Source organism: Calonectris borealis, chromosome 10 (genome assembly GCF_964195595.1).
Source record: "Calonectris borealis chromosome 10, bCalBor7.hap1.2, whole genome shotgun sequence".
Lineage (NCBI taxonomy): Eukaryota > Metazoa > Chordata > Aves > Procellariiformes > Procellariidae > Calonectris > Calonectris borealis.
In genome coordinates, this window is record NC_134321.1 from 17,451,694 (window position 1) to 17,465,899 (window position 14,206).

The following is a 14,206-nucleotide window of genomic DNA, read 5'->3' on the forward strand; positions in this document are numbered from 1 at the left end:
TAACAGGTGTCAGTATTTTTCCCTTCTTGAAGAAGGGCTGAGGATGCTCCTGGTGCTCTGTTATAAATCATTGGTTCATAATTCCTGAGTGTTGCTTGTTTAAAGAGAACACTAATGGCGTAAGCAGGGCCATACAGTTGAAGGGAAAGGACAGAGTCCTGTGATATTTCCAGAAACCCTCTATTGATATAGCCATCCATGGGTTTTTCAGGAATTTATAATTTGTTATGTTCATGGGAGCTTGGGTATTTTTCTGATGTGGTACCTTGAGTTCCTGTGCTCTTTGTTCTCGTTGTAGTTTCCAACACTGTGTTAACATGGTGTAATGTACCAGTGGGGGAAACTTAAAGTTGTGGTAAACTACTTTGGGAAATTATGCATATATAAACCTAGTTTATTTTCCTAGTATTTTTTCCGTAGCTATCATTTCAAGGTTTATCATGCTAAACCTGGTATCATGTAAAAGTGGGAAGGAGAGAAAATACTTTCAATTTCTGCTGAAAGAGGTAATAGTAAGACATCAGCTGAAGGCTGTCATCTCTTGCCAGTGCACAGCTTTGTTCTGAGCTGCACACTTGAAGCTGCATTGTCTGCTGCTCACCCATTACCAGTACCTTCCCTCTGTTGACAGTAGGTTTCCAGGTGAAGTGGGGTGTCATGTACTCGGAGACAGTGGGATTGTTTTTATTCCATTAAGAGGTTTCTTCCTGCCAAACACCAATCGCAAGTAGAAGCGCTGAGGCTGTAGAGGCGTTGTGCCCCGCGCAGCAGGATACGCTTGAGCAGGCTTGCACCTTCAGTTAGGCACTTCAGTTCTTATTAGAGAAGGATGGATCAGAAGAAACCCTAGTGGCTACATCTAGCAGTAACCGCTATAGCGAATAGGTATGGCCCCCTCAGATTCCCAAGGCTTCCTTTTTATGTTGTTGACTTTGTGCTATGATTCTATTCTTTAAGGTTTTGGCAACTTTCTTTAAACTGGTCTTTGATTGAAAGAAACCTTCCTCTCGTCCTTCTCACCAGAACTCTGTCAGGACATCTTTTGTTTTACTTGTAAGAAGGTGGTCTAATGTGACCTGACGGGGTCTTCATTTTTTTTTCCTAAATGTGGTTTGAGTTTGACCACACTTCACATGCAAATAAAGAAGTTAATGTTTGACTGCCTTTTTCAGAAGAGTAGCACATGCTTAATAATTCTGCTGCCTTGAAGGGTGGAGTGAAGTTGAGACCCAGACATAAGCCGGTTGCTTCCAGTAGTTTTGGATTATTTAAAGATACCCTGGTGCCCCTTTGTAGGAAAGCAGGCAATTCAAATCTGGCAAAGGAATGAGGAAGGTGAGAGTAATAAATGTATGATATAGATGCTTTGCTCCTCCCTTTCTGGCAGCTTAGTATCTTGTCAGTGTCTCAATGTTTAAAAATCCTGTTCTTTACTGGCATTTCAGAAATGTGAAAAGGAGAAAATGCAAAATGTTTATCAATTTTTTTTTTTATTGAAAGCTGGATCTCAGTATCTCAGTGCCTATATGAAGAGGTGGGTTGAATATTAAAGTTTAAGGGGAAAACAAGGTGATTTTCTCTCTTGGATGGCTTCCTGGAACAGAAAGGTGTGTTTTGGCTGAAACAAAAATGGAGCAGATATTAGGGGTTTACTTGGTTCAAATGCGTTTTCTGCACTTGCAGCTGAACTGCACTCCTGAAAGATCATCTGTGAGTAACCATCCTGGCTGCAGTGGAAAACTTGCATTTGCAATGATCATCTCCAAATAATTTGTATACTCTTAGCCTTACTCCAAACACCTGCAGATGCCATGTTCACTCTGTTAATCTGTAGCACTGGTGGGCAACAGGCACTGAGGCAAAAGCTGCTGGTTTTATGTGGGAAGGAAGATGTCTGCTCCAAACGAAGAGTTCAGAATCAGGTTAGCATAAAAATTCATAAATAGCTGTGATAATCCACCCACAGGAAACAGCTTTATATACTTCCCCAAACTAATCTTGCACCGAAGCTGGGAGAAAACAACACAGTGAAATGGAGAAGACTTGATAAATCTGTAAAATAATCCAAGCTTGAACTGAAGGACAATCTAGCTCATGTGAGGTTAAAGGATTATTTCACTCCAGAAAAGATTGCAGAGGGAGGAGAATTTTTTAAATGAAATTCTTTAGCATAAAAAAAGACTTGGACACAAGTTGCTTTTTAATTAAAATTGAAAATGTTTGTGTGTGCAATGCTTATAAAGAAAAAGAGTAAAATCAAATTTGTTACTCCCTTTTTTGAGATGTGGTCTCCAAAGCCTGTGTTGGTGAGGAATGAATGTGGCCCCTGTCTTCTGAGAGGTATTGAATGTAGATTAAGCAACTGGTTTAGTAAAATATATGCTTTTATGACCTCAAGGAGTTACAAGTCAAGAAGAAAGATTATTGGGGGGGGGGGGGCAGCGTCATAAGTGCTGCTACCTCTGCCTTGCACAAATGTCTTGATTTCTATGTTGCTCTCAAGACCTGAATACCCACTGGCTATAGGCAGACCCAACACATAGGAGAAAAACTGCAGTTTTTATTAAAAAAAAAATGGTTTGAAATCCAAAACACTAATAAAAAAGTTCCCATCTGAAAAATCTGTGAAATGCCAGATGAGCTTGGTTTTTAAATCTTAATTTAAAGGACATAGAGGCTATTTCTAATGAGTCAAAACCATCTCTTGGAGATGCAGTAGCTTTGATCTCTCACTTGAAACAAATGAAGTACCCTGGTTGTTGCCAGTCCTCTGTATAATATAATCAGAGCTACTCCTTTCTGAAATTCACTTCCTAAATATGCTTGTTACAAAATCTCTAAGTCTCAATGCAAATACATTTTTCTTCTTTCTAAGACTGCCTAAATTAAATGCACTACTGGGGATATTGCTATATTAGCAGGATACTGTCTAAAGGCTGGGTTCTTAAAAGTGCTGATTATCTCCCTGGAGGTCCACAGGACCTTCACCTTCCATCATCCTTCAGTAGGGAGGAATACTAAACACCTCCCACAATTTGTTTTCTCAAGCAGATCTTGAAGATTAATATAAATTGTTACTCAGCCATTAGGTACCAGCAGCTGGGTTAATTTAGCTGAGTCATTTGCATCCTTTCAGAGGTTGATTGGGCAGCAGGGGAAGGATATGGGAAGTCTTTCAAGTCTTTGTGGTTGGGGGAGACCTCTAGTCATTTGGGATTCTAACCTCTATATTGTGCAGTTGCTCGCATGGTACATGCTTGGATATTTTGTTGTAGCTCATCATAACTTGCTGTGTTTTCATATTGTGTGGTGAAACTTGAAGTCTTCTGACTCTTTTTGCTGTGCTTGTCTAGCCCCAGAGGTCTAGGAGCTCTGCACCGAGGAAGCTGCCCGTACCTGTGCAGAAGCTTGCAGCCATTCCCTTCCAGAACCTTGCAGGATTTGATGCAAGTGCTGTCAGTTTAGCTTTGGCTGATCAACTGTCAAGACTGAAGCTACAGCAATGTGTGGTGAAACATTTTTAGTAAGAGGGCTGTAAATGGAAAGCCTCAGTTACAGATGGCTTGTGTGCCTTGTGTCCCCACACTGTGCGGAAGAAACTGGCAGAGCCTGTGGCTCGTCTTCTTTGTGGCTAGGATTGATTTAATGCAAAGGACATCCTTTTCTGTCCTCTGGCGTCCCTTTGGTCACTGTGATACTGGTACTGACCATGCTGCTTGGTCTGGCAAAGTGGATGATACTAGAATTTTTGGGTACTCTTGTATGGTTTTCATACGGTAAAAAGCACAAGGAGAGCACTGCGAGTGATAACTTGTTCCTGTACTGAGTCTATTGCATGATAGACTCATGAGTAGACTCATGCGGTAGACCAAAGTTGCTCCTATAATTTAGTTAAAGGGTTGGTTAACTGTGATTCAAGCATCTGCAGAAAGTGGAGTGTACTGGGAGGTGGAAGGAGAGATGGCAGCTGATAATCATAGAATCATGGAATGGTTTGGGTTGGAAGGGACCTTAAAGATCTTTTAGTTCCAACCCCTGCCATGGGCAAGGACACCTTCCACTAGATCAGGTTGCTTAAAGCCTCATCCAGCCTGCCCTTGAACACTTCCAGGGATGGGACATCCACAACTTCTCTGGGCAGCCTGTTCCAGTGCCTCACCACCCTCACAGTAGTAATAAGAAGGAGGGGTTAGCTGAGCAATGCTGGGTTTGAATTTTATAACTACCCATCTCCTTCTTGTAGTGCTTCGGACTGCTAAATATAAAAGGTTATTTACGTTCCAAGTATTGAGAGTAGCATGTGTCTGGCTGAAGAGAGCTGGTGGGACTGTGAGCTCTTGTGCCCTGCACTAGAGAACAGACACCGAGGTTGTTTAGCCACATGACTTCTTGAGCAGATCTGGAGCTCTACGTAGGGATACTGATGAGGCCAGGATAGCGCTAGCATTTGCACTTCTGCAGGCATCATCATGTATTCCTAATCCACATGACCCAACAGTGACATTGGATGAATGTGCAAAAACTGTGTTGAGGGGGCTTGTGGGATTTCCTAACCCACAGCTGTACAGCAGCACCGACCGGTATGTTCCTGCCTAGCCACACTGGAGCGAAGTGTTTTGTAGTAACAAATATAAAAGCTTGTGGAATTTGAAGCATGTTACAAAATAAACCCAGGAAAATTCATGAAGCTGCATTAAAGAGCGATTGAGGGGAAGACTGAAGCACTACATGAGCATCTTCTTCATTCTGAAATAATCAATACACTATCCATAAATCAGCCTGGTGTGAAATATTCTATGCAAATAGGCTTTGTGAGAATTCACCTTAGAGTTTGCATTCAAAGCAATTGAGATGGTGAGGAGCTACAGAACTTATTTAAAGTGTCTCTGGGGTAGCAGATCTTGTTTTAGTCTGAGCAGATGAGGAGCTATCATTTCTTTAGAAATCATTTCACATTAAAAAAAAAACAAAACAAAACCAAAAACCACCTTAATTGTGTATTTGATCTCTGAGATTAAGGCTTTGACCACTAGAGTAAGGCTAGTCCCGGCACGCAGAGAGCCTTGCATGCATTTGTTTGCTACATAGTGTTAATAACTGTGAAGGCTTCATACCGTGTGATGCTCTCAGATATGAGGCTTACTTCCCCAGTTAGTCTAAACTGCCAGCTTTTGCTGAAAATGCTCCAGAGCATACTGCGTGTCGGTAGCTATTTCAGGTCCCATTTCAAAACCGTGTTAAGATGTAACTTGCCTGTGAGGAGGGCAGCCTAGCTTTCTTTAAGCGTGCTCACTAATAGCCGGGGTCTGCTTTGAGTTTCACTGGATGCAGTTGCTGAGATCGAAGGGAGGCTGACAGCAAGTCAGGGCAAAACTTGGTACAATAGGAGGAAAGGCTGCTTCTTACCAGACAAGTTCATGCTTGAATGACAGAGGGACTTTTACTGCACAAGTTCTCCCATGAGCCTTTTAATCTTGCAGCTGAAGCTTGGTATTTTAAACTATTGTTGGTGGAAGGAGTTAATTTTTTTTTTTTCTGTAAAAGGTAGGTAGAGCTACCCTGGCGCAAACCCTTCCTGTGGTAGTTTATTTTGCTCATTGCATTAGTTTAGAGAAAGGGTTCCCAAGCTTAATTTACCTGGATATTTGTTAATTCCTGTCTCTGCGTGGGACTGCGTATATGCTCAGTACTGTATGTAGCTGGGTTTTGGAGATACCACTTTAGTGATCCGCATGCAATAACTGGGGTCTCTTCTTGTCGATATTACTCTCTTTAACCGGTGCATTTGAAGGTTGGCAACTGTACTCCTTTCTTGCAAGTCTGTTTTTACTGTGCCAACAGGTCTCCTCAATGCTGTGCAGCAGTCTGTGGTCCAGGTGTCACAAATTTGTGTCCTAGAGGTATATAGGTACCTCTGAACCCACTCATTAGCACTTGCCAAGGAGGGACCCTTGGATACTAAGGCAGCATTTTCATGACACAGTTTACTTGCTGTACTACTTGGCCATGTTTGGGACTGAAATTGGCTCTGAAATGACCACTTTTAGGGAAAACCATAAGTAGTTATAGCAGGGCATCTAGCTTTTCAAAACCAAACCAGTGTTGGCCTTGCTTGTTGCAGAGGGCAGAGCTCTTAAGCCTGCAACTCCGGGTCAAACTTGACAAGTCTCATTCTGCAAATCCATGGGCCGTCTATAGTCTTCATTGTACCTCTTGAAAGGCACCCCTAAGTCTCTCCTTGTACCAGCACAGTGGAGTGGGGAAACTGAGTGCACGGAAACTTATAAACTTCTGCATTTGTTGCATGTTCTTTTGTAGATGCATTTTCTGATAAATTGAAAAGAAAATGCCCTCTTTATAAATTAACATGTCAGACAGGAAAGAAAAATCTGAAGAGGTAGAAGTAATGTTTTTTCTTGGGCTATTTGATATGTTAGTGCCCTGCAAAATCTTTTTTAGCATACGCTTAGAGAAACTGGTGGAGCAAACTTTTAAGAATCTTTTTACTTAAGTAAAGATAGGAAACTACTTCTACTTCCTTTGATATCAATGGAGAGAGGGATTTTATGTTATGAAATGATGACAGGAATAGAATCATAGAATTGTTTAGGTTGGAAAAGACCTTTTAAGATCATCGAGTCCAACCGTTAACCTAGCATTGCCAAGTCCACCACTAAATAATGTCCCTAAGTGCCACATCCACACGTATTTTAAATACCTCCAGGGATGGTGACACAACCACTTCCCTGGGCAGCCTCTTCCAATGCTTGACAACCCTCTTGGTGAAAAAATTTTTCCTAATATCCAATCTAAACCTCCCTTGGCACAACTTGAGGCCATTTCCTCTCGTCCTATCGCTGTTACTTGGCAGAAGAGACCAACCCCCACCTCGCTACAACCTCCTTTCAGGCAGTTGTAGAGCGCGATGAGGTCTCCCCTCAGCCTCCTCTTCTCCAGGCTAAACAACCCCAGTTCCCTCAGCCGCTCCCCATCAGACTTGTGCTCCAGGCCCTTCACCAGCTTCGTTGCCCTCCTCTGGACACGCTCCAGCACCTCCATGTCCTTCTTGTCCTGAGGGGCCCAAAACTGAACACAGGATTCGAGGTGCGGCCTCACCAGTGCCGAGTACAGGGGCACGATCACCTCCCTGCTCCTGCTGGCCTCGCTATTTCTGATACAGGCCAGGATGCCGTTGGCCACCTGGGCACACTGCTGGCTCATGTTCAGCCGGCTGTTGACCAATGCCCCCAGCTCCTTTTCTGCTGGGCAGCTTTCCAGCCACTCCTCCCCAATGGAATAGAAGTGCAGGTGTAAACGTTGCCTGCACATAGCCAAGAGCACATCTACTTTGCAGTCGGTGCGCAGGATCACATCCCTTGTAGGCTCAGCCAAGCTGCTGTTACCTGATCTGAGTAACTGTTGTATCAATACATGGTTTTTTGGGGTCCCACAATTACTGGTGATCAGCCGGAGCAGTGTTATGTCCCCCACGCTATTGTGTGTGCTGCCTCGATCAAAGCTGGTGCGAGTGGCTTGCTGAAAAACCTGTGTGCTGCTCGCAGGGCAGGAGCTGCGCCTTTTGGTTGCAGGGCAGCCATCCCTCAGCAGGGTGAGCCTAACATTATTCCATCATAGCCGTGCTCCTGCCTGCTTCGCCCCCAGCTCCAGCTTAGGTACTGCTTTAGTTAATGAGCAGCCATCTGTCTAGGGGGATCTCTCTCCTGGCTATGCAGGGACTCCCACCGTTGCTCTAGAGGGTTGCTGAGGGCCTCTGCTTGCTCTGGACTCCGCTGTTCAGGCTTCCTTCTGCAGTTGTGGAACTGGTTTCTGTTGGCATTCAATTAGCACCTGGTTCCCCTTATCTGTAGTCCTCAGAAGAGGCAGGACTGATTGCCCCTCCAGGGCTGCTGCAAAAGCCTCAACCCTGAGGCTAGCGGTTCTTAAACTGTCTCTGCTACTTAATCAGACAGGGAAATGTTTAACAGGGACTAAGGAGAAGATACTGATGAAAGCATCTTGGAACAGTATCACAAATCACTATTATTTGGGTTGTGGGAGTAAAAATAACATGGAGGAATAGCATAGGGGGCTTGTCATCATGTCAGCAAGTGTGACTACTGCGTGCTTCAGTTTAGGTGTCCTGGGGGAGGATGGAGCTGAATATTCCCCAGAACTTAAAAAGTAAATAGGAGGCAACTTTTTTTTTCCTACATAGTTCTCATTAATGTTTCCAAAGCGAAGAGCAGGTTCTTTTCTAGGCTAAGTCTGCGAAGATGAATGAAGACAAGTGTTGCAGGAAGTGTTGGTAGAAGTGATTTAAGTAAGTTTTCTTTTGTGGGAAAAATTCCATATTCTGTTCTGGTGTCCATGGTAATGCTCAGTATATTACTATAATGTCAGAAATACTCCTTAAAAAAATAAATAGGTTGATCTTTCTTCTTGTTTAAGCCTAAGCTGTTATCCTTCTGCCAGCTTGAGTCAGGACTTTAATAAATTATCCGGCATTTACTCCCTGGTGCGTAATGGAGACATGTACCGTGCTCCTGACACAACAGGAAGCCCAGACCCTGCCACAGAGAAACGGCTTGAGTGTGAACCTGGCTCCAGTGAATCCTCACTGAATCTGGCCAACGGTATTTTCCTCCTTGGCTTAATTGTTGTTCGTTATCTTCTGAAAAGCAATAGCAAAAGCATGCAGGAGTTGAATGGGTGCAGTTTAATTTGCCTACCAACAAGGACTTGCATTATAAATAGCAACATGGAGATACTGTAAAACTCTGTCAGCTGCTAATAAAGGATCTTTTCTTTTAGGTGTAAGTTACAACATAGCAGTAATAGCAGCTGGGCAGTATTTGTGCTTTCCCTTACCTTCCTAGGATGTCAGATGCCCTGTGTATTTTGGGCATCATATATTCAATTCTAAATGGACGGTAGTCATCAGTTCCTACTCTGGGCTTCCTGGATTTCATTTCTGACTGCTACTTTTCCACTTTTAGTTTCCAAAAAACACTCACGACAAGTTTTCTGCTTATACTTACATGCAATTTCCATTCCAATAAACATTTTCCTTACAGCTTTTTCACAAATTCAATACTTTCTGAAATCTGCTTTACTTGCATTTAGTCTCACAGTGCTGCGTGTAACAGCACTTAACTCGTATCGGCAGGATCGTGGTGGCAGTAAATCATGGGATATAGGAATTGCAAGTAGTCTGGGACTTTGCTTCTAGCACGGTAGTGTGACCAGGACATTAATCCAGTTGATTGTCTTTCTAAAGGAAATTTGATGCAATGTTTCACCCCCACTTTTTAACCGAGTCTTGAGTTACTATTTCTTCTTTTTTAAATGGAAAAGCCAGGGTCCCTACTGCTTTTCATTCTCTGTCTGGTTGCTTGCAGGGTAAGATCTTTCCTGTAAACCCCTGGTAGACATTCAGCCTGCTGTGTTCTGCCCTGAGTAGCTTTACTCCTGACCTCTGTGAGACAGGCACTAGGCAATAGCGTGGCTGGATGTGAAGAAGATGCAATCCTCTCTCCTTTGAATAGACGGGAGGGCTCCTGCTGGCTCTGGGGCACCTGGGATGTTACCTGCTGGCTCCACAACTTTTTTCTGGTTCTTGTGCCTCAAAGGGGTGGCGATAGAGGAGGAAAAAACCTAAATGAAGCTAGTGCTGTAGCCCACGGGAATATTTAAGCAATGCAGGGTTTTTTCTTTCAGGTGAGTCTTCCTACAGTTGCAGCAATGGTGCATTAGGCAGCAGGAGTTAGCTCTTCTGCCTTGTCACAGGTCAACGGTACCTGTGGAATAGAAATAAGCTTTGAATTAGTTTGGGGAGGAAAAAAGGGTGCGTTATGGTAAATGCTATGATGCACAGCCCTTTCTGACTTTATTGATAAGCGATCTTGCAAGATGGCTTTGCCATAGTACTTGGTGTTGGTTTTACTACGTCTGTTTTCTCTTCCCCCTCACCATTCATCTCATTCCCCAAATCATTTTACGGGAGACTTTTCCTAGTCTCAAGTGGCCTTAGCCAAGCTATTTCCTCTGTTTGTGCTTTTGTTTCCCCAGCTGTAAAATGGGGATAATGAGACCTGCTTTCTTTTGTCAGGCACTTAGAGATGTGCTTACGAAATGTGCTATTAAAAGGCTTTCTATGTATAACTTCTATACAAACAGCGGTTGTCCAAGTTTATTTGAATTACTTTATTAAAGTCCAAGGTTCTGAACATCCTTTGTTTTTAAGAGAGGATGTTATTTATGCAGTAAAAATGCTCAAAATGTGAAGCTATTGATTGTTGCTGATAAGTTTATGGATATTAAAGCATTAAATCATCACCGCCTATTATCAGCCATTCCGGTGTCTTTGGAAGTTGAAAGCGGTTCTGCATAGCTAGGTCCCTCGATTACCTCAGAGTGATCAATAAAAGGTTTTCAGCAGAAGCTTTTATTGCCATGTGGTTAAAATGTTCTTCCTGTGCATCCTGTACATGATGACTTCAGCTCGAGGAGAAAGATATAACAATCCTTTGTGGGGTAACTGGATTACACAAAAATATTTAGGCATTATGTTGAGGTAGATATTGCCACTTTGGGCTTCAATTCCCCTCATCGTCTGTTGCACTGCCTTACACCGGGAGGGTTTTCTTGCTTGTCATCGTGCTTGTCCAGCAAGTTTTGCGTGTTTTAATTGCGGCAAACTGACGGCATTCAGGGAAGGGAGGAAAAAGTTGGAAGCAGAGAGGCAAAATCAAAGCTAAAACTGTTCAAAACCTCTGTCTCTCGTTAGCAGAAGAGTGTCTGTCTGGTGGCTCATGAACATGGAAGGACAGAACCTGGCCATGAAAGGAAATGCAGAGCCCAATTTGAAAGCACCAAGTGCTGAAACGGGTGCTCGGTGTTGTCTGCAGGAGAGCTTTGTGCCCGCCAGCCTCTGCTGCTCCTCTCTGAAGTCATGTGGGGCTCTGCCCTGCTAAAATGCTGATACTGGAGTTACAGCCCTGAAATACGTCAAAATACTCCTGTGAATTTAGCATTTTATTACCCACTGAGAGTACAGGACGTAGCTTGTCGTTGTGAGCAGCTCAACAGCAGCTTTCGTTTTGTTTTCCAGACCGTTTCCATCCTGGAGCAGAGGCTGACGCTCACTGAAGACAAGCTGAAGGAATGTCTTGAGAATCAGCAGAAAATCATTCAGAACAAAACGAGCTGATTTCCTGAGAGAAGACGGGAGCCGAAGGCATTGGGAGGTTTGAGGTTGTTTGTGTTCCTAACAGACTCGTGTGACTTGCTTTAATAATTTTGAGCGCAATCTATTTTTCAATTGGAATGTACAGTTATTGTATCTGTAAATAAGCTTTGTTATTTTACTAAAATAAAAGGAATATTTTATTCATAAGCATGGATAACGATTGTGATCTCCTGTGTTTTCCAGAGATACAGCAGCCAGCATGTGGTCTGAGTACTAACTTGCATCTCTCCTGCCTTTGGTGCTGCTGAGTTAGATTTAAAATGTTTAAACATCTTGGAGTTGCCAAATGTGTGGCATGGGCTGCATTAGGCTTGTTGCTGAGGTGTGTGCTGGCTGTAGGTGACAAGCAAAGAGCTCCCAGGGTATTTTGGGCAGTGGGAGAGTTCACCTCCGTTCTCAGTCCGTAGTGAGCAGGTGAGGTCCCAGCGCAACCGGCGCCTGAAGGTCCGTCCCACCCGAGTCCCAGGCGGTGCCTGGCAAATCTGACAAAGCGTGGTTCAGACCTGGATGGTATTTGTGCAGAGGTGATTAAATCCAATGGTGGGATTTAACCTGCTCCCTTGTGCAAAGTGTGAAAAACAATTGCTTGAGGCTGGAAGAGAGGCCCTGGCACATCAGACGCAGGATTCCAAGCGGATTTTGCTTTGTCTTTGTCTGCTTCTTAAATTAAAGGCAGGGTAGGAGAGGAAAGGCAACTAAATAGCAGAACGTTTGCTCTGTTGTGGAACTCCCCTCTTCTCGCACCAGACTGCCTTTATTTTTCGGTCATTTTGCAGATGTTTTCACAGTTGAATAGCTCATCACTTGCACTTACGCTCTCACCCCGGTCCCCTCATCGCTCCTCCTGACTTTTTCAGGGCTTTAGCAGGTGTTCAATATGTAGCTGCACAAGAATTTGGACTTCTGGGAGATCCTGTTCTCCGACACTACTTCTGCTAACACACTGGAGGTCTCCTTTCTTGCAATAAACTATTACCCACATTCCTGGAGAAATGAGCTGCAGGAACTTGAGCACCTCAGGGTTAATGAACCCCCCCCACTGTCTGTCTGACCTCTTCAAACAGGGAGGCTACCTCTGTCTCTGCCCTTGGTGGTCCCTCCTGCTGCCACCGCCTGCCAGCCGCGCACAGCTTCCAAGGCCCCATCTCCAGATGTGCTGTGGGCGTTCTGGATGTTTGCCTGAGGACTGGCTGGCATCCTTATTTCACGCGGGGCTTAGCAGATCTTAAGGCCAGCCCATGTGTTTTTGTTTTCTTTTTTTTTTTTCCCCACCTGTTTCCGTTGCAGGCTGTGTCTCCTGGTACAGCGTCTTGATAGTGTTAATCCTCCTCATCCCATCTGGGTGAAGCTGTTCGCATTCCCCTGCCATCACCAGGAAGCTTCTGGTGTCCTTCCCTCCTGGTACTTTCTACATCTCCAAGAACCCCTTGCTGGCATTATCACAATATTTCACTTTTTCATTTGCAGGAGGCTGAGAGCTTTCTCATTTCCATGCTTATTGGGTTGATAATAAATCTGAGTTTCTCTCTGCTCTGCCACAGACTGTTTGCTGTTTCCAAGCCCCGAGTCTGATAAATCATTATTTTCTCTTAGATTACGCTAATGGAATCAATTCAGTGATATTCTTCCGTGCTCTTGCTATAAGCTTTCAGTGGCTTTCTGCTGAGAGACTGACATCACTTTCATTGAAATGAGCTTATGTTGTGATGTGGTTGTGTGGGGAGGAGGGGACTCAAAGGTACGTGCGGACAATTTGCTGCTAGGAGGAGGCTGTTCCTGCCCTGATCTTCTGCCGCTGAAGCGATGACAAAAATGAGTTGCAAGAGCCTAATTTATCAACTTGATCCTCAATGTTGTGAACTGGCCTTTGGGGTGGGGGTGTGGAGGGGAGGAGAAAATTCAAGCTATTCTAACACTCATCAATTTTTAAGCTTCACTTTAAAAATAGCAAAAATAGCCTTTGGTTCCTTTTAATGTGTAATTTCTAATGTCTTAGAGACCACAGAAGCAATTTGTGTATAGTATTTTAGGGAGAATGGCAATACAAATGACTTGGGCACATTCGATAGAGACCGTTTTTGCTTTCAGATGTTCTGAGTGAATCCATTTGAAAGATTTAATTGTGCTTCTAAAACAGATGAGATGCTCAGGTGCTGAAGGACAAGCCAGTGGGGTGCAGGGAAAGTTGCTTTTCTGGACTCAACTTCTTAAAAGCACTCATCTGATCAATACAACATGTTGTTGTAGAGGTAACCTGGGGTCGGTGGGTGTGGGGAGTCAGGAGGAGAGGGAATCTAACAACCTCTGCATGATTTAGGTGGCAAGAAAGGTAATCTAAAGGGAATTTTTTCTGATGGTACTCTCCATCTCAATCATTTCCTTGTCCCAAATCTCAGCAATTTGCGCTCTCTTCTTTTCCCCTCCTTACAGCCTCTTACCTGGATTAGGATATCAGGGCTTAAAATGTACCAGCACTTCTAAAGGGTGGCTATTGCTTGAGAGGCAGGCAAGGTGTGGAAAATACAAGATTTAAACTATAATCCTTGTGCTTAAACATTGAGCAATAACCTCAAAAAAACATCTGAGGAGCCCGAATCCTGTTGCCTGTCTCGTCCCTAGGCTCCATGCTTCACTCTATCCACTGAGCACCACGGTTTTTGAGTGCTGAGGAGAGAGTGGCCTCCTGAGTGAGTTAAATCCAGTTTTATTTTTACACTCATGATCTTTTTTTTTGACTTGGGAACATCTGCAGCAGCTGATTTGTGAAGCTGTTAACTCGGGGAGCAGTGGAACAGCCAAGCGAGGAGGAGCACGTTGTTTGTACTTGGGCTGACATCGCTTCTACGCCACGTGAGGATATACTTTACCTTGAAAACCGCCTGCGGTGAACTCTGTGCAGGGGGAGGCTACAAAGAGTTAAGGATTTTGTTTTGGATCTCCAAGGCATGCTTGAAGCCA

General features: G+C 43.9%; 1 protein-coding gene across 4 annotated transcripts in view; it reads left to right on the forward strand.

The window, feature by feature from the left end:
- The window catches only part of POC1A (POC1 centriolar protein A), a 64,528-nt gene extending 53,133 nt beyond the window's left edge, over positions 1 to 11,395 (forward strand). For all 4 annotated transcript variants that reach the window (XM_075159173.1, XM_075159174.1, XM_075159176.1 and 1 more), the window contains one exon: positions 11,111 to 11,395. In XM_075159173.1, coding sequence (XP_075015274.1) covers positions 11,111 to 11,209 — 99 coding nt within the window. In that variant the 3' untranslated portion in view covers positions 11,210 to 11,395. The remainder of the gene's footprint in view (positions 1 to 11,110) is intronic.
- The last annotated feature ends 2,811 nt before the right edge of the window (positions 11,396 to 14,206 follow it).